The 23584-nt window shown below is 35.4% G+C and overlaps 3 protein-coding genes across 3 annotated transcripts in view; 2 read left to right on the top strand and 1 right to left on the bottom strand.

Annotated features, from left to right (window-relative positions):
- Positions 1-928: 928 nt before the first annotated feature.
- Positions 929-17459, bottom strand: LOC132553428 (DNA fragmentation factor subunit beta-like). The gene is made up of 6 exons (XM_060217672.1): positions 17316-17459; positions 7276-7405; positions 6815-7009; positions 6520-6599; positions 3293-3567; positions 929-1149 (listed from the first exon to the last, which is right to left on the bottom strand). Exons 1-6 carry the CDS (start codon positions 17457-17459, stop codon positions 954-956), a joined length of 1020 nt encoding a protein of 339 aa, XP_060073655.1. The 3' UTR covers positions 929-953.
- On the top strand, positions 7566-12731 carry LOC132553422 (uncharacterized). The gene is made up of 6 exons (XM_060217667.1): positions 7566-7570; positions 8497-8738; positions 9665-9743; positions 10885-10930; positions 12025-12229; positions 12649-12731. Exons 1-6 carry the CDS (start codon positions 7566-7568, stop codon positions 12729-12731), a joined length of 660 nt encoding a protein of 219 aa, XP_060073650.1.
- Positions 17460-21071: 3612 nt separating the features above from the next.
- The window catches only part of LOC132553427 (centrosomal protein of 104 kDa-like), a 34915-nt gene continuing 32402 nt past the window's right edge, over positions 21072-23584 (top strand). Inside the window, exons 1-2 of the mRNA XM_060217671.1 lie at positions 21072-21232; positions 23397-23488. Of these exons, the coding sequence (XP_060073654.1) occupies positions 21120-21232; positions 23397-23488 (205 nt within the window). The 5' untranslated portion in view covers positions 21072-21119. The remainder of the gene's footprint in view (positions 21233-23396; positions 23489-23584) is intronic.

A 23584-nucleotide genomic window follows, 5' to 3' on the forward strand; every position in this document is an offset into this window, starting at 1 on the left:
TTAATGCCACAGGTGTCTGGGAAAATCCAATATTTATAAAATCATACAAAAAAAATAAAAGAAAAACAACCTCAACAATTCAGATTGTAACATGACATCTGTATTACACAACTCAGTTACTGTTTTCAAACTAAATCTGATAATTTGATATTTAATAACATGCCATTCAAGTCAAGTACTTCTGCAAGGTAATTATTTAGGAGGATTTAAAAGATTTCAAAAAAACTTACAGCTTGTTGGGGGGAAAAAAAGAAGAAAAAGAAAAAATGAAATTGCAAATAAATGACCTCATATGGTATTCCTAACACACTTCAGTCATTTTGGAAGTTTGTTCATGTATTGGGTAGAACAAGTCAAATTACACTCCTGAAGAATAAAAGGATTAAGCTCCAAGGAGCTGAAAAAGCACAGAAATACTGTTAACATACATCGTTTTAGCAGTGATTTAACTTCAGTGTTGTCATGCTGAAAGTGTAACACTAATATCAGATTGTACGGATTTCACTTCTATATGCTGCTGACAAAGTAATTGTGGTAGATGTGCACTTATTTACCAGAAAGTGATAAACAAAACTTGATTGTGTCACACTTATAACATATACAGGATAGCTTTTATGTCAATATATATACCAAAAATATCAGAAAACAAGAGCTGTCTAGGATTGGGATCCAAATGAAAGTTCTTTCCTTTTTACAGGATTAAAGATCTGCATAATATTACATGATTGCAGATTTCAGTGGGATAAAATGAGATCATAAAGATAAAATTAAATTAACTAACTTATTGTACAATAAAACACCCCTATATTTCACATGAAATATAATGTAGTCACATAAACAAAAGATCTCACTTTGAAGTATTCAAACTGAGATCCCGCACGTCAAATTGTCTATGATGATTGATGGTAAGTCTTGTAAGCCTGCCAATTTATCAGAGCTGTTGGTGAAAAAATTCATTGCACAAAATCATGCCAGGAACAGTTCCCAGAGCTACGAGCAGCTTTCTTGTGACAGCCAACCTGAACCAGTTTGAGATTTTGTCGGGTAAACAGGAGACTATAGAGATGATGATGGTTTAGTTCTTTCCCCTTGGGTACATTCTTTGCTGCCTCTATGTACATCGGTATTACCTCCCTTGATTTCTCTATTCTGTAATACAAAAATGAAATTATCATAAGTGACATACATATACTCATATATGTTTAACTGTTCTATAAGTGTGTAACATGATACAAAATTCTGATAGACTGGTAAATGATATTCTTATGAACAAGGTTCTCACTAGCTTTACCAGTTCCATTCTTAAAGAATACTGTACAATGGGTTTATTTAGCTTGGCACAAATTCCACCATTTGGTGTCAAAACCAGAAAATCTGTTTCCATTCATGTCATATCTTCACCATAGAAGAGTGGGAACTAAACTGATATAATCTAAATTTTTTTTAACTAATACTGACCAGTTCTTTATTCTCTTAATCTAATTCTTTCTCAATTCCAAAATGAAAAAGTAGATTTTTACAGAATTTTGACTGAATGCCATTGTTCCTGTGATCATAGTGATGTTATCAGAGTTGGAGTGGAGACAGTTCTCATATCAATAGTGAAGTTCAAATATAACTGATCTACAGTTGTAGATTGGTAATACAATTCCTTTCATTGAAAAATTATTTGCCAATCAGCAAAGCAGGGAAGAAATATCTTCATCCAATGATACATCAAAGTCCCATATCCAAATTAGGTGAATCAATTTTACAGAGTGTGTCTAATAAAGTTTAAAAAGATGATTTCCCTTAATATGACTATTTGATACATGTTATAACACATCTACAACAATTAAGTATTACATTTTAAAAAGACCAGTGAATTGTTTCCAACATCGGCCAAAGCTTTGCCATTGCTGGTACAATATACTTTGATTTCCTAAGAATTGTCGAACAAGAAGCCCACACCCCCAGGTCTCAATGATCCACACCCCCAGGTCTTAATGGTCCACATCCCCAGGTCTTAATGGCACACCCCCAGGTCTTAATGGTCCACACACCCAGGTCTTAATGGCACACCCCAAGGTCTTAATGGTCCACATCCCCAGGTCTTAATGGTCCCAGGTCTTAATGGCACACCCCCAGGTCTTAATGGTCCACACCCCAGGTCTTAATGGTCCACATCCCCAGGTCTTAATGGTCCACACCCCCCGTTCTTAATGGTCCACACCCTAGGTCTTAATGGTCCACACCCCAGGTCTTAATGGTCCACACTCCCAGTTCTTAATGGTCCACACCCCCAGGTCTTAATGGTCCACACCCCAGGTCTTAATGGTCCACATCCCCAGGTCTTAATGGTCCACACCCCAGGTCTTAATGGTCCACACTCCAGGTCTTAATGGTCCACATCCCCGGGTCTTAATGGTCCACACCCCCAGTTCTTAATGGTCCACACCCCCAGGTCTTAATGGTCCACACCCCAGGTCTTAATGGTCCATACCCCCAGTTCTTAATGGTCCACACTCCAAGGTCTTAATGGTCTTAATGGCCCACACCCCTAGGTCACACACCCCAGGTCTTAATGGTCCACACCCCCAGGTCTTAATGGTCCACACCCCAGGTCTTAATGGTCCACACCCCCAGGTCTTAATGGTCCACACCCCGGTCTTAATGGTCCACATCCCCAGGTCTTAATGGCCCACACCCCCAGGAGACTTTCACTTAAATCCTTCAGCTGGTCCTTAGAAAATCCAAATGTGAAAAGTTTATGCATAGCAGATGGAGGTCATGGATAGATGAATGACTGTCACTTTATCCTGATCCTTTAGGTGGAATGACCTTAAACTAGACGTCTGATAAACCTTTAGATCACCTGGACTATCACATTACTTTACACGACACAATGTTAGGCTAATGAAAACAATGTTATAGAAGATATAAATATATAATGTGATATTTATGGCACCAGATCAATAGTTGGCCCTCAGCAGGTTGTTAATTTTATATAAGTATGACCATCCATTGTAATATATATATCTGGTATATATTTCTAGTATCTATCAGGACAGGTCTGAACCCTAGCACTAAAAGTGAATCCCAATTATAAAACTCTCGGGTAACATTACTTCAGCAAATACACAGAGGTAGAATAGGGTTTCCTTTGTCTGATAGGTACACTGCTGTAACTCAGGTCTGAATGATTGGCTCAATCACTTAATGACACCCAAGGTATTACAATGAAGAGTCGTATGTTTTATTATCAGGAATGGATTCGTGGCCGAAGTGGCAGACCATTCAGTGGGATACTTGCATGTGATCCAAATTCCATAGGCCGAACAACTGACGGTAACCCTTAGAGGCGTATGGGTTAATGGTGTGATATTTGTCACATGATTCACTGTCAAATGGACCTTCGCATTTAAACCAGCCCTTCTTGTCACAAAGCCGCAACTTGGCGCCAGCTGTTCGGTCAAAGTAAGTTGCATGAAAGTCATTGCGTTTGAGTTTGTTAAGAACATCGTCTAGACTGGTGAGTAAGAGATCTTTATATTCTCCAGCAGATTCTTTCTCTATCTGGTCTTTTGCCTGAAAATACCAATAATTTAGATCAGGTCCTGATATCATACACAACAAAACCAATCAATTAAATTTCAGCAGCAGCAGCAGCGATATCAAAAAGTAAAATTCTCTTAGTTTAATGTTCAAATTAAATAATAACAGATATGGAGTTTTTGTTTTTTAATGATATATCACAATTTAACTGAAAAAAAACCCCAAACTTATGTTTAATAAATATAAATATATCTCTACTCCTGATTTGATGGAAAAGGGGGAAAATGCAAAGATTTGAACAATGTCTCCGTAAAATGTACACCAGACTATTGTAAATTTGAATAATTAAGTGATCGTTGTACAGATATGTCCTACAGATATGTCCTACAGATATGTCCTACAGATATGTACTACAGATATGTCCTACAGATAAGTCCTACAGATAAGTCCTACAGATATGTCCTACAGATAAGTCCTACAGATATGTCCTATAGATAAGTCCTACAGATATGTCCTACAGATAAGTCCTACAGATATGTCCTACAGATATGTCCTACAGATGTTTCCTACAGATAAGTCCTACAGATGTTTCCTACAGATATGTCCTACAGATGTTTCCTACAGATGTTTCCTACAGATGTTTCCTACAGATAAGTCCTACAGATGTTTCCTACAGATGTTTCCTACAGATAAGTCCTACAGATGTTTCCTACAGATGTTTCCTACAGATATGTCCTACAGATGTTTCCTACAGATGTTTCCTACAGATAAGTCCTACAGATGTTTCCTACAGATGTTTCCTACAGATAAGTCTTACAGATATGTCCTACAGACGTGTCCTACAGATATGTCCTACAGATAAGTCCTACAGATGTTTCCAATATTCACAGCAAAGCCTTTTAACTCAGTATTCATGGAAAAAAAGTTTATTTCCTATTAATTAAAAAAAGCATTTAAAAGCATATGCCATATAGAAGAGATGTAAGATGTATACATGTGAATTTATAAACATTTTAAAAACTTTTCACAAAAACTTAAGAAGCAGATGTTGACATATGTCACAGGAAACAGCATAAATGTTCGTTACATTAGTAAACCAATCAGCCTTTTTCTAAACATGGTTTCCTCCAGTAAAAGTGTTATTCCTGAGATGATACCATGCATCTTAACTTTTAATTTTCAGCTAAATATAACATTTAATAAAAGGCAATAAAAAGAAAAACAAAGGACCATGAATAAGTATGGCAAAAGGGCAATAATTATGTATATAAAAGGGAAAGGGCCATAACTATATATATAGGTGGGAAAGGGCAATAACTATGTATATAGGTGGATTAGGGTCATAGCTTTGGATATCGGGGAAATGGATATAATTATGAATGTAGGTGGTAAAGGGCCATTACTGTGTGTATAGGAATGGGTGTCTGTTAATTGGAACATGGCACCAGGGAAAGGTTTCAATTATATATGATGGAGAATTATCTTTTATCATCAGTCAATACTTGTATACCTTAGGGGTTCCTGGAGATGTATATCGTAAACGATATTCTAGAATTTTGATAGCAGAAATTTGAGATTGGACTGTTTAAGAAACAAATGTAATGTTGATTAAAAGTCATATCCATAATTCTATGTATTCCATAACACTTAAATATATCTCTTATTTCATCTAGGACCAAGCACCAAGAAAAATGTTCCCACAAAGGTAGGTATGTCTGTTAATTAGGACTAAGCACTATAGAAATGTTCCCACAAAGGTAGGTATGTCTGTTAATTAGGACTTAGCACTATAGAAATGTTCCCACAAAGGTAGGTATGTCTGTTAATTAGGACTTAGCACTATAGAAATGTTCCCACAAAGGTAGGTATGTCTGTTAATTAGGACTAAGCACTATAGAAATGTTCCCACAAAGGTAGGTATGTCTGTTAATTAGGACTTAGCACTATAGAAATGTTCCCACAAAGGTAGGTATGTCTGTTAATTAGGACCAAGCACCAATAATACTCCCACCCCAACTACCTTATTAACAATAGTTTTGGAAGGATTGTCCTAACAAGATTCCTTCAAGTGGTCTTCTTTTGGTCACCATGGCAACCAAATGGAAACAAAACTGGTACCATTGTTTTTGTCATCCTCCTAAATCTTTTTATACCAATTTTCAACTTAATCAGATAATATCTTAATTTTGACCAATCAGAAGCCTCCAAAGTGTTTCCATGGTTAATGGTTTTGGAGCACTTAATATGTCAAACTATAGGCTATGATAAGCTGTAGCATTTGATCAACTTTAAATGAAAAATGAAAGGGCACAATTATATATCAGAAGTATGTAGTATGCCAAGTTTGAAAAATACTGTTTCAGTACTTTTTTAGGATGTACTTGACACAATATTTTGGACAGGCAGACGTTCGGATGGTCAGACAGACTGACAGGGCGATTCCAATATACCCATTGTGGGATGTATAATAATTCTTAACTGCCAAATCAAAGATGGTCAGCTGGAAGCCATTTTGTTTTTCTGATCAGTCCCAAAACGGGCACTAGGGACCATGGAGAACCTACAGAGATTCATTCAGTACTTCTTAGAAATAGTGATAATAAACTTTACTAGGCAAAATCCAAGATGACCACCTGTTCCCATTTTGTATTTCTGATCAATCCCAAAATTACACAGGCACAACTCGGTACCAAGGCCAATTTTATATGAAACTTGAGAAAGATCCATAGAGTACTTCTCAAGAAATAGCGATGACAAATATTGTTATAGACAGATGTCAGATGACAGACCATGGACCATCTGATGATGGTGGGCTAAACATTTTGACCTTGCCCATATTAATGGTAAAGAACTCGCTTTTCACTTAGCAAGGATGTTAAAAGTTTGGGGTCACTTGTCCCTGCACATACATTTCCCCCAGGTAAATTGTTCTGCAATTGTTGTGACAGAAAGAAGTTTGAATTATATTATTGTTGGTACACCTACCGTTGTGAAGTAGCTACGAAGTCTAGTCTGGGCACTGTGTCTCATCACCTCACTTTTATTCTTGTACTTTTTGTTTAGACCTGAGGATAAACAATAAAATTCTAATAAACTTCTAAACTGATGACAATTCTTTAGAAAAACAAAAAGTCAGTGTTTATATCATACTCAATAGGTATCATAACATGTTTCAAAAATATTTCTATCACAGAACTGTAGTGTAATTTCAGTTATAGCATGGTATAATGTTGAACAAAAACATGCTATTTAAAGCTAGCTATCAAAGGAGATAATTTACCTTCAAACCAGTCCTCATCCTCATATCGCTCCTCGCAGTCTGTGTTAGTCTGCATCATCTCAAGATATTGAGAGATAATGTGAATTTTTTCAGGAGCATCTTCTCCCTGCAGGAGTTCACGAATTTGTCCTGCAATCTCGTTTTTCCTAGCAGTACAGTACAGCTTGCTCAAGGCATCATGTATTAAGGCTCCAGCTGGAAAAATGGTCACAAATGTCAAACATTGAACAATGATACCGGTATATCAAGGCAATATAAAACATTTTAACTACCTGATGCTTCTATCCCAATATATACTTTGATTTTGATGAAGGAACATTCAAAAAGAGTGTTATACGAATCTTAGAAAGGTGACAGATTAATACTGTGTCTATCTACTCAAACTCGTTGATACTGTCATAATCATACTAAAAACTTTCATAGATCTTGAATACAAAATTTTCATCTGAAGATTGAATTACCTCCCCTCCATCGCTCTCCTTTCTGAAGGAAGACAAATACTGTCTGAGATGGCAGCTTTTTGAAAAAGGAATCCTCACAAACTGTTGTCCCATCATCCTCTATCACCACGGTTACCTCCTTTTGACAAAGCTTCAATATAAGACATGAGAATATGATTGAAAATACCAACCATATAACTTAAGTTAACACAAAGACAGCAAAATTTGCTTTAATTTGTATAAGTTATTTATATAATTAGTATTGTCTCCCCATTTACTATGTGTTAACTGTGACTTAAAAACAGGGACAAATGACGTTGAAATAGAACTGACATGGTTGTGGGCGGAAATACACATACAAATATTTTACTGGCATATACATGTTGCTGGATATATGTACATCATATACCTTTAACTTGTTACAATAGAACAGATAGAATAGCGATCCAGGAAGACAACACTACATCCTATCCAAATCAGGGTTTATTCTATCTTCTGGTTGCCAGTTCTAAAAGATAGAATTATCCTTGGTACTAATCCAAATCAGGGTTTATTCTATCTTCTGGTTGCCAGCTCAAGAAGATAGCATAATCCTTGATATAGAATTGATTTGCAGTGTTGTCTTCACTTCTTCGCCACTATTTTACAACTTTTAGTGAGAACTCTGTATACACCTAGTGCTCACTACAGACCCTGGACAAATTTTACAGATTAAGCATTTGAGGGATGTTGTGCCTTCACTCCCCTGAATTTATTATGATAGAAGATATTGTACAGATACCTAACATGCATGACTGGCTATATAGTTGAACAAAAACAGACAAATTAAATGACAAAGACAATTTCTTACTTGTGCCCAGTACACACCTTGTACTATATTCATGTCTTATACCCTACAACTAATCTATACTAGGTGGCTCTTTAACATTGTACAATGAGTATTTTTCAAACAGTGTCTAATTTCTCCAATAATATTTTTGCCATAAGATTGCACATGAGCTGGCATTATTATCTTTAACAGTTGTATTATATAATGTGAGTAATTCAGAGATCTTCATCAATATGAACTAGCTAACATAAGATATTTCTGACTTGACACCAAATGATGAAATTATCATGTGATGAAATAAACTTGTAAAATGGAATAGAAGCAATGGTTTTCACATTTTAGTCCACAGGACATATTTGATAAAGACTTAATACATAAAATATTTATAATCTATACAAAAGCTTGTTTTCAAGGAAACGCTCGGAGTCACTAAAGAAAAAGGAATATGCCATTGTATCACCACAAGTGAGGCCACGCAGACACACAGCTGCTGCTGTCAAGTTTCCCCAGCCAAGTGTGGGGGTCTCACTTCCCAACTCAACACAGTCAAGTTTTCAGAACCAGAGTCCCACTCTGTCAGGGCAGTGTCAGTGCTGCCATCATGTGACCAGAAAGTTTGGAGAATTCCAAACAGAACTTAAACAATCAAAATGTGGTAAGTTTCTACAAAATTGGTATCAATGTTATAATCAGAAAAAAATATCAAGAAAATATCAGCATGGCAACATAATCATAATCCGAACTCAAATTCCATAAAACTAGGGCAAAATATGAACAAAAGAAAGATTTACATGGAGACTCCTGAAAAAGTACAAGGAGAAAAAGACCAGGTGTTCTGGAAGAGTAAGCATATTCTGCTTCATAAACGATACACACCATGTAAACCTTGGTCAATCCAAGTAAGTAATGTCATGTTCTCAAAAGAGAACAAGGTAAACAACAACAGAACCAACAAGCAAACAACCGAGCATTGAAATATGGATTTGAATATACTGAGAGTATTTGAATATTTCATACCATTTCATGTAGCCTTGAATGATAACTACTTACTAGAACTATGCCAAAATGACATGGATTGTCCTTTCCAGGTCTGGTTTCATATTCATTAGAAATATACATAATCTATGAAAAAAATATTTCAATCAATACCAATATATTTTTAAATAATACAGCATAATGTACGATATATTTGGTCAGATTTGGGCTGTAACTCTTGCTTTTAACTGATAGACCAAAAATGACTCTGAATGCATTCATGTTGATTTTGTTACCAATATCAGAATCCTGGAGAGTCATGTTCTCTATAGTAGCTCATCCTTTGCGAACTTAGTCATTTCAAGATCAGCATACATGAAATCATGTATTCAAGAATATGTCTAAAGAAGTAAGTTCACAAAAGTATAGAATTTGTGAAATCTAATTGATTTACAGTATACAAACTTTAAAGATTGTCAATTTTAAAATTTGATAGTTACATCTGACCATTTTTAGAGTATGCTACTCAAGTCTATAAACAAAGTGTATACAAAATGTAATTAAATTTGATGAGGATAAAAATGTGTCAATAACATATTTTTACAGATCACGCTCTTACCCTCAGAGATAGTCTGGTGGACCAACTCCAACAAGTACCCTTAACTCCTAAACCTGCCCCGGGTAAGTCCAACTCCAACAAGTACCCTTAACTCCTAAACCTGCCCCAGGTAAGTACAACTCCAACAAGTACCCTTAACTCCTAAAGCTGCCCCATTTAAGTACAACTCCAACAAGTACCCTTAACTCCTAAACCTGCCCCAGGTAAGTACAACTCCAACAAGTACCCTTAACTCCTAAACCTGCCCCAGGTAAGTACAACTCCAACAAGTACCCTTAACTCCTAAACCTGCCCCAGGTAAGTACAACTCCAACAAGTACCCTTAACTCCTAAACCTGCCCCAGGTAAGTCCAACTCCAACAAGTACCCTTAACTCCTAAACCTGCCCCAGGTAAGTCCAACTCCAACAAGTACCCTTAACTCCTAAACCTGCCCCAGGTAAGTCCTACTCCAACAAGTACCCTTAACTCCTAAACCTGCCCCAGGTAAGTACAACTCCAACAAGTACCCTTAACTCCTAAACCTGCTCCAGGTAAGACCAACTCCAACAAGTACCTTTAACTCCTAAACCTGCCCCAGGTAAGTACATCTCCAGCAAGGTAACTCCTAAACCTGCCCCAGGTAAGTACAACTCCAACAAGTACCCTTAACTCCTAAACCTGCCCCAGGTAAGTACAACTCCAACAAGTACCCTTAACCTCCTCCAACTCCAACAAGTACCCCTGCCCCAGGTAAGTCCAACTCCAACAAGTACCCTTAACTCCTAAACCTGCCCCAGGTAAGTACAACTCCAACAAGTACCCTTAACTCCTTAACCTGCCCCAGGTAAGTCCAACTCCAACAAGTACCCTTAACTCCTAAACCTGCCCCAGGTAAGTCCAACTCCAACAAGTACCCTTAACTCCTAAACCTGCCCCAGGTAAGTACAACTCCAACAAGTACCCTTAACTCCTTAACCTGCCCCAGGTAAGTACAACTCCAGAATCTACCCTTAACACCTAGTCTGCCCTAAAAAAGTACTGGTACCCAACAGTTATAAAAAATTGTCCTTAGATTTCCCCTTTACACCCAGCATATATACACATCTGAATATATCTTTACTTGGAATTGTTTTTAAAATGATGTGAAATCCAAATTTCGCCAAACTGTTTCAATTATTAAGAGCATGTAGATTAACTTGTACTATTTTTTTCTGTTTTGTAGAAAGACCAAGGGCTGGAATAGTGCCTTCTGCAGATGCCTTGAAACACAGAGTATGTAATTTCACTTATATACATTTATCACAGAATTGACTTGTTATCCATGGAATTTGCCTGTATACAATGTAATACTTTGTATGTATCACCCTGGAGTGTTTATCATTGGCTGTGCTAATTAGAAATTGATTGTGATGTCATAATACAATGACATTATTATTGGAAACAAAATACAAAATGGATTCCTCTGTTTAACTTTGTTATCCATGTATTGACTTTGATTAAGAGACTTTTGGGTGGTACAGTGGTAACACACTTGTCTTTTACTTAAAATGTCCAGGATTTTATTCCCAGTGTATATGTACAAAGATATGGGATCACCTGCCCAACCATGTAGGGTTGTCTCTGTACTCTGGTGCCTCTCACAGTAAGACCCCTCGCACACTTCAGGTCAATATAAGTTATCAATATACAATGATAGATTGTTTCAAAAATTATGTGAAATTAATACAATTTATTTATCATATATTTTGACTTTAAAACCTGCAAAAATTCAAATTTCTGATTTATATAAGAAAAAGTAAAGTATCTTGAGTTGTTCACATTATAAATGAATTTTTTTTCTAAGACTTCAGAAAATTCCTTTATTATCTTACACAATTTGTATATTACATGTAACATCGACACTGATAATCCCATTAATTTAGAAAATATCATTCAGTTTGAAATACGGCAGAAAATCCACCAATAATATCCCGAAAATCCACCAATAATATCTGATATCTACATGGTTTACCTGAATGGTTTTCTGGTTGGCTGAAATATGAACAGCTAGAGAGAGAGAGAGAGAGAGAGAGAGAGAGAGAGAGAGAGAGAGAGAGAGAGAGAGAGAGAGAGAGAGAGAGAGAGAGAGAGAGAGAGAGAGAGAGAGAGAGAGAGAGAGAGGAAGGGAAGGAAGGAAGGAAGATGAAAAGAAACGAAAAATTAATGAAAAAACATGAATAAAAATTAAAGAAAACACTACACTTTAAAATTAGCCTTTGGCATAAAAAAGAAAAAAACAACAAAAATCAAAAGGCCATTGTGTGACCTCTGTTTATGTATGAACTGATTGGGAAATTCCTAACACCTACATTTGTTTCTGGATACAGATGATTGAACTTTCTCCAGGGTCACAAGTTTTTATACACCGAGACCAAAGAGATGCTGTCATTGCTGCTGGAAGGACACCTGGAGGTCGTGACCTCAATGGAGAAAAGATGGCGGCAAAATTGCTTCATATTTTCTTCACTGAAGAGGATTTTGCTTATAACAACATGAAAGGGCCACATGAAGTTATTGTACAGGCTGTAACAGGTAAAAACAAAAGATGTGAACCAATAGAAAGATTTACACAAAAGACTCCTGAAAAAGTACAAGGAGAATAAGACCAGGTCTTTTATTAATTTGGAGTGGATAAAACATCAGAGCTCCAGCCCTATATAAAATGACTTGGCTGGCACTTCAACAATAATTCTGAAATCATTTTTCGTGTATGATAATATGGATGTCCCACATGCATTAAATGATCCATTGTTAATCTATGCTGATACCAATGACATGTTTTAAAGTTCAATACAAACCTAATTTGTACAAGCTGTAACAGGCCATGTATGGCTTCACCTTGAACAATTTCTATACCTTTACAATTTCATTTCCACATTTTTCAATTACGTACCACAGCATGCATGCTTTGAACATGAGATATGCAAATTGTATCCTATTTTCTGTTTCAGCATTTTGCCTTGCCAGAAGTACCAAGTCTCCAGAGAAAGTCAGAGCATCTATGTTTGCTGAGCTAGCTTCCATGCAGGAATAATGTGTCAAACTAAACAACATAGTTAATATTCAAGGTTTACTCTCGGGATGTATTACAGTGGACTTTTTAATTTAATTAAATGCTGTCCTTCTGTTCTGTTTGAATGGAATTTCTGAAAATGACTGGGGTTAGGTTATTACTAATTTATATGCTTCAAAACATTGACATAGACTTTGAAAACATATTTCTAATACACTAGCCTGTTTATAAGGCAGTAAATCAGATTGACAAAGCACATCAATGGATTGGAATTCAGTTTGAATGGAATTATTGAAAATCATTTAAGTTTTATCTAAGTTCTATGCTGCAAAAAGCTATAGATCAACACAAACTTTAAATATAATATTTTATCAATACCTACTCACCAAATACAGCCTTGTTATAATACAGTAAAAACAGATTGACAAAGAACTCAAAAAACAAAGGACCCAAGTGACTGGTGTGCTAACAAGCATAGGGAATTTCATATTTACATGTATTAGGCAATTTACTTTAATGTCCTTAGGCTCCCCTGTATGACTGATACGTAATTACCACAATAAAGAATTTTCAAAACCATGCTTCAATCCTCTAAATGACTACATGTTTGTTGGTTGAGTTTATCATCCTGTCAACAACCTGGGTCATTTTGAGGCGGGGCCTCCTTGTAGTAGTTGGTCGCTATACCTCACTGTAAAACCTACAGGAGCCTGTTTCATTCAATTGGGATAAGTTGTCTTGCAAAAGGACACGATCAATCAGAACCATTTTATGTTGTTGTGTAATTAAACACAAATCCTACAATGTATATAGTTGTGTATTATCAGCTTATTACAGCATCAATATTATCCCAAGTCTTGATTTATCATGATCCCAGGTCATAGATTTGAATTTTTTATTTAACAATTTCACAATATGCTGAATCATTTTTTTATGTTATTTAAGTCAAAATTAAAGGATGCACACAATAAATGACATATATCAACATGAGTGACATGTTTTAGTAACAATCGCTGATAAGTTATAAATAACTTTGAATCAAAGTGTCAAGGACACTCAGAGACACTGTGTATGATTTGTATTGAAATAAAGGAAGTGGTATATTGGTATGGAATGCATATGATCTTGAGTGATTGGTCATGCTGATTATATCTATATTATATGAAGTTTCAAAACATGATAAGATCTTAATCTGATCATTACGGTGGATAAGTGTGATTGGAGGGGGTGATCATGTCCAGTCAAGTGTGACTCTGAAATATGCACCTTACACGCTGAAGTGCATGGTTATAGGCCACTCTCATAAATCAGTTCAATGTTTTCTTGTGCTCATGAGAATGGGTTGTGATGTCAACATGGATGATCAGTTATTATAACTGACAACTAATCAGCTAGTTGCTTATTTATCCAATTAATCTTTTTTTAAAAAATTCTTTTAAAAGTGCCTTTCACAATAGTGACCAATAACATGTTCATAGCTTGTTTGAGCACTGGATACACAGTATTAAATCTCAAATACAAAGTGTATGTTTTAAACTGACAAGTCCTACTGATACTACAAGTTGTGTCCTTAGCTAGAGGGAATTTTTCTTTAATCTAGTAATACATTATCTGTCTAGAGACCAAAGGGTCACTATAGCTTCACCAGAATCGCTAGTAATGGTGGAGGTGATAACAACAAAGAAAATGAATTCAAGACCTAATTCAAACCTCAGCAGCTACTCCTTCCTATCATATCTGTATATATTATGTGAATCAAAATCAATTATGATCTAAACATTTTCATTCTTAAGTCAAACTATAAACCAATCACATAACAAAAAAAATTTAATTACAAAAAAAAACAAAAAAAAAAAAAAAACAATCACAATTTCAATTTTCAGATACAATCAACAACAACTGAACGACAGGTTTCATTGCAATAAAAAATAGTTTGATAAATCCTAACTTTCTTACAATTGCACTTGTGTGTAATTATAAATGAACGTGTACAGCAAACTTGATTTACAACACAGATATAACATGATATAAGATAAAAATCATATTGGCCCATTAGCTGTCCAAGCATTTAAACATGTTCTCCACAATGTTCTGAAATTCATAATTAGGGCTATAAGCATTGACAAATCATGAACATCCGAACTGTCGCCGATATTAAAATAATTACTCGCCTTTATTAACACAAATTTGATGATGTTATCTAAACCCTGTTTAGTTCCTCTCTATGTAGTTTACCGACTGCATTTTATTTCTTTAAGCAATAAATCTTTCACACTCTTGATCATTTTGTCGTCCATGTTTTGGCAAAGACAGATTAAGATTACCACCAAAATTTATCATGAAACGCTAAATCTACCATAGTCAGCGTTGTTTCATATTAAAATTAACTCCACCATGGTCAGTGTTCTTTCCTATTAAAGCTAACTCTACCATAGTCAGCGTTGTTTCATATTAAAATTAACTCCACCATGGTCAGTGTTCTTTCCTATTAAAGCTAACTCTACCATAGTCAGCGTTGTTTCATATTAAAATTAACTCCACCATGGTCAGTGTTCTTTCCTATTAAAGCTAAATCTACCATAGTCAGCGTTGTTTCATATTAAAATTAACTCCACCATGGTCAGTGTTCTTTCCTATTAAAGCTAACTCTACCATAGTCAGTGTTGTTTCATATTAAAGTCGTCAGAAACATTGCAATTACTTCATTGTTATCATATAATTTTCAAAAGTGAAAAGTATTTCGAACGTGTTTGAGTGGAAACCTCTTTGGAGTACATGTAATAACCAGGATAATGCAGGGAAAAACGATCCATGGCAAAAAGAAATACATTGTATCAAAATGTATACAAATATGGAAATAAATTGCCATCGAGAGAGCACAACTTCATGCCTTCATAAAGTCTACAAGTGTAATGTTTGAGTTGAAATGGAGGAAAAGGATCTACAGACAAGATTTTAAAAAGGTAAAAAATAACAAAAACTCTATTAAAAATTAAAACCAAAATGCCTGAAAGGAAAGCAGTACTATGTTTTAGAGGCATAGAGATCAATCACAACAGGTGAAGAGGCTGGGTTCTGGATGTAGATGTTTTAATGATAAAGCATACTAGATTTTAAAGGTTGAAAAACCAGAAAAGAAATCTCGGGTCATATTAAAATTCTTAAAAAGAAACCAAAGGGCAACAACTCAATTAAATATTGTATTTCTCATTAAGCAGCATCGAGAATCATATGCAATTTGTTTCATGTCATGGTCATTAAGCTTGCCAGCTTTCAAAGAAACAAGATCAAAAACTGGGAGAGGCTACATAAAAACAAGATTGAAATGCTTAGAAAAAAAAATAAATAGACAATGGGCAATAACTCCTCAAAAATTATACTGAATTAAAATGCTGTTTTAAAAGACACAACTTCATATCATAAAATGTTCTAAATTTGAAAGATATAATTACAATCTGAGAGCAACAAACTTTATTTTAAATGATATAATACTTCACAATGTCAACAGTTATTTTTCCACAGAAGATTCTGATGATGGTGGCCACTATCATCTTAATGCAGAGACACAGACCCAAATTTTAGCACAGGTCTAAATGTCATTTAGAGTCATCTACATCTGTGAACAATGATTATAAAACACTTCATTATTCATTACATTGTCTTGACTCATGATACAATAGTGTTTTCTGTCAACAGCAGCATCCCAAGAAGAAACAAAATATTCAAGATGTTTGCTGTCTTGAAATGAACCGACCTGTAGGTTAGGATCATCTGTGCATACACAACTCATCATGGTAATATTCGGGTATTAGGAAAAGCAGATGAAACAGATTTTCAAATTGACAATCATGTCATTTTTTAAATGAAAGTTCAGGAAACTCAGTTGGTAAAACCTGTCAATCATATAACTCACTGATAGAATAGTTGCCTCAATATGAATTCTGTTCAGGAGTAGTAAAATGCTGCCTTGATATAACTCTCATTTCAGAAGAAGTAGTAATGACAATATTTTCTGAGTGACATCCACTGGATGTTGCAGTACAGGTCCAAATTTTGTTGGGACCCATTAATATCATTCCCTGCTCATTATTGGAGGTATACCAATCTTTCTTCATTAACAAGATTAAGAAGCAATGACAAGATCACTGATGGTTCTTCACATATTTAGACGTATCACAAACTAGTGTAACTCTGGTAAAATACTTGCTGAAAATGGCTAGGGAGAACTTCTCTTTTGCTTGATCGGTTGAGTGCCACACTTTGTCACTAGTAAATCAGAGGTCCTGGGTTTGATGCCAAGCCAAGGAGTTGAAAATTACTGTCAGTGATTAACTAGTTTTGCATATCATTACACCTACATCTAGTTACTGGTATAATTTTACAAAAATTGATCAGGCGAGGGGTTAAAGTGAACTGGTCTCTCAACTTTTTCACTTTTATCTAAAATAGCTGATGGTTCTTAACATGAGCCGAGCTAATCAGACGCTGATGTCATTGGAATGGTGCAACTGGACAGGATATAGGCCTAGACCTATATCCACCAGAAACCTGTTTTGATTGTTTAATATTGGAAAATTATCTTTTCTACTGTCTAACACAACTTACGTTTAGCTTCTTGCATCCCTTTTCCAACAACTCGTGAAAATTTTTGGCTGTGACACCTATTCGCGCTTCTCGCTTAACATCTTGTACTTTATAAGCCCTCATACCGCCATTAAACAGGCCTAGAAATCGATCCCATATCGACATTGGTCACTTCCGTATGTTTGTGCTAAATTCTATAAAAAGGTTTTCAATTCAATGGCTTCTATTGAAGAGTTGTGTTTCCCGCCATCACACATGGGCGCCGCCATTAGGATACACATTGTTTACATAATAAGGAATTCTGCCTTCATTGAAAAAATATTATCAATAATTCATACATCATTTTGTATTGAATTTAAAATAGAATGAAGGGGTAAAAAGGTTTAGAATACGCATTCAATTGCATATTCTCGTCATTTCTCGTAAGCACGAGAATTGGGATTCCATTGGAGTCAATGTACACAAACTCCGTGGTTGTCAAGTGGAAAATGAGATATTTACCTTTATAAAGCATATCACATAATTGGAAGCTACATTTAAAATCCTAATATTCGGAGACTAAAGTAAGTACTCTTTAGAGTTCAGTTTTTCTTTTCACTATTTAGAAAACACACTGAGTTAGAGCTGTTTAGGGTACCGACCCGACTGGGCATGTCTGAAAGTTCATACAGTTAGCATGAGTACTGTAGGTGTAGGGATTTGCCAAATAACATTAAAGTAATAATAAACTTAAAGAATTAATTATTCACTGACAATTGATTACATAAATGTGTAAGTAGTGTTTCTTTTTCCAACAACGATTATGCATCTACTTCATGTAAATTAAAATTGATGTCGTTGGGAATTTTTTAATTTAAAAATGTGTCCGTCATGGAGATGTCGGGCATTTCGCACACATCTTATTTTGCAGCAGGACGTTTCGTACCCATATGCCACTGTTTGCCACCTTGTCTGATTACAAAAGAGTCAATTTTGCACCACCTCCAAAATACAGCTATTAAGCATATAATAATGTCAATCAACCTTAATTACACATATTGCATGCAATATATACATGGATGTACTAAACTGAAGAAATATATATTTATTTGCATTGATAGTAAGAAGCCTCACTTCTACCTCAGTCAGAGGTTGGAGGTCAGATTCTCAAGCAAATGTAGTGTGTACCCCTGTCTCAGAGCTCTCGTCAATAAAAACATAAAGTGGACCTCACACATTACAAGACTGTCAAAAAACTGTTCCTTCAGCATTATTATACATAACCCGAAACACTGCCGGCATGCATGCTGAATGTCAGCCTACCTCTGACTTGTTAGGTCAATCTTTGAGTATACATGTGTTGTTTGGGACTCATACTACAAATTTCCTGACACCTGAAAGACAATGATGAAAAATATGCCAGGAAGATTTTAGTGGTTTCTCTTACAGCAATACAATAAAATAGCATTAATGTAATCACAATAGGAGATACAAAATTCCAAATGCAAGAACGGAAGAATTGAAGAACTTATTCTTTCCCATTACCACTATCTCCAGGGAGCTGCTTGATGAGAAAACCTTCAAGGCTTCAGTGGTGGCCTCCAGCGGCAACAAGTAATATGCACCCCCTCCCCCAATGCATTACATGTCCACAAGGACCCTACATTGTAAACATACAGATACCAATTTTCTTTTTAATTTCATATCAAAAGATAAATCGCTTGCCATGAATTGAGACTACAAGTTTCCAAGTCCATCATCATAACTAAGATATGTCAAAACAGTGATTTGGAAAATTGACCTTATTATTTATCCTTTTGATTTTGCTGTTATAGTATCCATAAGTGTTTAATAATAACTGGGAATGAAGAAGGGGAGGGGGTGGGGTGGGGGGGGGGGGGGAAGAGAAATGTCATGGTGCATAATAAATTTAAAGAACAAAATGTGAAGTTATCAATTAGGGTCATATGATCTTGGTATGGAATCAATTGCCAAGTCACCTAGTTTCTTTTTCATATGTAGATGTGAAAAAATGAAGTTCTTCCAAAGGTAATTCTACTGCTTTTGACCTGCTATTTCAAGATTTGTCTGGGAAGGAAATACTGTCGAAATAGTCTTTGAAATATTTGTTATGTTCTCAAAACTAAATTTTACAAGGTACTGTGATCTCTGTGTGTCATGTGTGCTATTGTACATCAGACCAACAGTAACATGGACTTAGATTAATAATTCAAGTTTCTGATTGTTATAAAATATGACTAAGTGAAAGTTTGTTGAGATTTTTGCATGTATACTTTATTGTCATAAAATAAAAGAATTTACCAAACTGTGTATTACTGTAAGAAAATAGTTGTTTGTCTTTATATTCAAATTAATTAATGTATTGAGCATTTAAATTACCATCTGGAAAAATTACATAATCAACACTTTCTTGACAAGCATTGCATTCAAAGCCATCTGTTTTCTTAGATTATGTTTGCTTTCATGGAATCAGTGACTTACTTTCAGGATTTCAGGGTATTCTTTCAACCATGCTAAGACTTTGATGGCCAGCAGTATTATTTATAATTAACTCCCAATTCCTGGCTGCTGAACTTGTTATTTAAGCACCACACTTTAGTACTTTTTTCTTTGAAGATTTCAAATCTAAATGATTGACCAGAAAATAGTGTCATGAATAGTTTTTCACTACACAATCTTATGGTGTACATGTAATTTGTAAAATAAAAAAAAGGGAAAATTAGGAAATTTGATCATCAACAGAAACTTTTAATAATCAATCAGTTAAAAAAAAGTAACAGGATCTCGCAGATCTGCTGTATAACTGTATTGTTAATTTGAAACACATTTTTGTACCCTTTCAATGGTGATTCTTGTAATTGTAAACACATTACTAGGATATGTATGCTAATTTTGTGTTGTAACGCAGCGTAACAAGACGCTTACAGAGTGAATAGTATATGATGTAAGGATCAATATCTGACAGAACCATCCAAGTATTCCAGGAAAGTTTATACAGTGATATAATTAAAAATCATTAATAATTCATTTGTCACTGTTGGAAACTATTCCGTCACAATGACATAACATTTTCCTGTTTTCATTGATCAATTGACTAATATTCAGGATGTTGTTCAGTAATGTAGATGTTTACAACCTTACATTTACAGTGTTGTAAGGATCACTTAATATCACATCTGTAGGTAGATCAATGATGTTGTATTTACTACAAACACAGGTTAATAACTATGGAAACATATATCTGGATGATGTATTTAGTTATTCATTTATTTCTTGAATGAGCTGAACATCCACTACTGCAGCCTTCAGCCTATCAGCTAACAAACTCCACTAACTCCAGATGATGTTGACTAATGGGAATATAAACTGCCAAAAATCATACATTTTCGTGGGATTCAATTTTCGTGATTTTTCAAAAGATAACTTTTCTGTGGAAAATGTTGTCATGGATATACATATATAGATCAATAAATGTCTGTAAACTATTTAAATCAGTTCATGGACATATCATTTTCGTAGATAAAGAGGTCCCACAAAAACATCAAATATAAATCTCTCACAAAAATTGATGATTTCACAGTATATTCATGTAAAGAATAAAAATTCTGAGTACATGAAGGAATTTACAGCTTTAAGTTTGCTTATGGATTTTTATCGTTCACATGAATATATATTGTATTTGTGTTTTTGCAGCAACATTGATTACAAACGTATTGACATAATACGAAAGAAAACACATTCCTCCACACAAGAATCACTTGGAGTGACAGTTGGGTTAGGACAAGAAAGACAATGCTTACTTGGTAGATACTGTTCAGCAATATAATGCCACGTAAACTTCCATTTCGAGTGGTGCATGTGTCGGGCCAGGATGATGGATACAAAGCTGTTGAACTAAATGTCCACAGTCCATTGACCAGGGGATGGCAAGCTTCAAGGTAAGGTTGTTCACGGTCCATTGACCAGGGCATGGCAAGCTTTAAGGTAAGGTTGTCCAGGGTCCATTGACCAGGGGATGGCAAGCTTCAAGGTAAGGTTGTCCACTGTCATTGACCAGGGGATGGCAAGCTTCAAGGTAAAGTTGTCCACAGTCCATTGATCAGGGAATGACAAGCTCTAAGGTAAGATTGTCCACTGTCATTGACCATGGAATGGAAATCTTCAAGGTAAGGTTGTCCATGGTCCATTGATCAGGAGATGGCAAGCTCTAAGGTAAGGTTGTTCACTGTCATTGACCATGGAATGGAAATCTTCAAGGTAAGGTTGTCCATGTTCCATTGATCAGGAGATGGCAAGCCTCAAGGTAAGGTTGTCCACAGTCCATTGACCAGGGGATGGCAAGCTTTAAGGTAAGGTTGTCCATGGTCCATTGACCAGGGGATGGCAAGCTCTAAGGTAAGGTTGTCCACAGTCCATTGACCAGGGGATGGCAAGCTTTAAGGTAAGGTTGTCCACAGTCTATTGACCAGAGGATGGAAATCTTCAAGGTAAGGTTGTCCACAGTTCATTGACCAGGGGATGGAAATCTTCAAGGTAAGGTTGTCCACAGTCCAGTGACCAGAAGATGGCAAGCTTTAAGGTAAGGTTGTCCATGGTCCATTGACCAGGGGATGGAAATCTTCAAGGTAAGGTTGTCCAGGGTCCATTGACCAGGAGATGGCAAGCTTCAAGGTAAGGTTGTCCATGGTCCATTGACCAGGGGATGGCAAGCTTTAAGGTAAGGTTGTCCATGGTCCATTGACCAGGTAGTAGCAAGCTTTATAGTAGAAACGTCATTTTTGACTCACTTGTGTTGCCTATTCAGTAGAAGTTTGGGGTTTTGAAAATTTAAGTGTCATTGAAAAACTTCATTTACAATTCTGCAAACGTATTTTAGGTATTAGAAGAAGTACACCAAATTTTATGATTTATGGTGAATTGGGGAGATTCCCTTTACTTATTGAAGCTAAAAGCAGAGTTATTATGTTTTGGTATAAATTAATTACCTGTAATAACTTGTCAAGTATCATGTATAACTTAATGTGCAATCTACATATTAATGGCAATATGGATTTCAAGTGGTTGAAAAATGTTCAAAATATTTTTATAGAAACTGGTTTAAACTTTATCTGGGACTTCCAGAAAATATGTTCATTTGATAGAAATTATTTAAAACTTGTCATTAAGCAAAGACTACAAGACCAGTTCATACAAAAATGGTTCAGTAATGTAATTAATTCCTCTCGAGGAAATACCTATTGTATAATGAAAAGTAATTTTGAATTAGAAAAATATCTTTTGAGACTTAAACCTAGAGAAAGACAAATTATCGTTAAATTTAGAACTTCAAATATGCGTTTACCTATAGAAACAGGAAGATGGATCGGAATACCGAAGGAGAACAGAGTTTGTTATCTTTGCTCAAATGAAATTGGCGATGAATACCACTATCTTTTTAGATGCGATCATGAATCAGTGAAGAGAATAAGAGATCAATTTATTCCACATTACTATTCTACTTATCCTAGTATTACAAAAATGCATGGACTTTTTCTGTATGTAATGTTAAAGTTTTATCAAATCTCAGTAAATTTCTAGAAAAGCTTGATAATCTATTGAATCTACGTAGCTAAAATATCATTATGTATGTAACTGTGTACCGCCATGCCATGAATGTTTTTGTTGTAACCTGACCTCTTGTAACATACTTTGTATGTCTGAGAGTACCAATAAAATCTGTAAAATCTGTAAATCAACAGTCCATTGAACAGGGAAAGCATGCTTCAAGTTAAAAAAGTCCACAATGTATTGACTAGGGGATAAAAAGCTTATGTATGCTTCTATCATTGTGTATCAGGATTTTTGAACTTCGACTGGGTCTGGCACAAAAAGTGTTATCAAATTTAGTAAGCTCTGATCAAGTTTTCCTATGAAGTTAACTTCTAGATTTTGACCAAACTTAGCAGAAAAGATCCTTACAATTTGTTTATCATTGGGCTTAGAGAACAGTAGCTGGGAACACCTAGGTACAGATTCAGTCTGGTGACTAGTCTATAATATGTGTTATTTAATTCAGAAAAACAAAGTTCTGTTAAATCTGATCAGTGATGCTGTCTTTTACAGGTACTGTCTATATCCTCAGGACCTCATCGTACAGCTGGATGCTCGTTCACGGTTAAGAAAAATTCAGATTTTATCTCATCAATTTTTAGTAGGTGAGTTGTCATTAACATTATGCTGCAAACAGATACACTATTTGAAGGTATCAAAAATATATATGTGTATTTATGTTGAAGTAAACTTTTCTCAGT

Source organism: Ylistrum balloti, unplaced genomic scaffold (genome assembly GCF_031769215.1).
Source record: "Ylistrum balloti isolate Yb309-2 unplaced genomic scaffold, AGI_CSIRO_Ybal_v1 Utg370326, whole genome shotgun sequence".
Taxonomy (NCBI): Eukaryota; Metazoa; Mollusca; class Bivalvia; order Pectinida; family Pectinidae; genus Ylistrum; species Ylistrum balloti.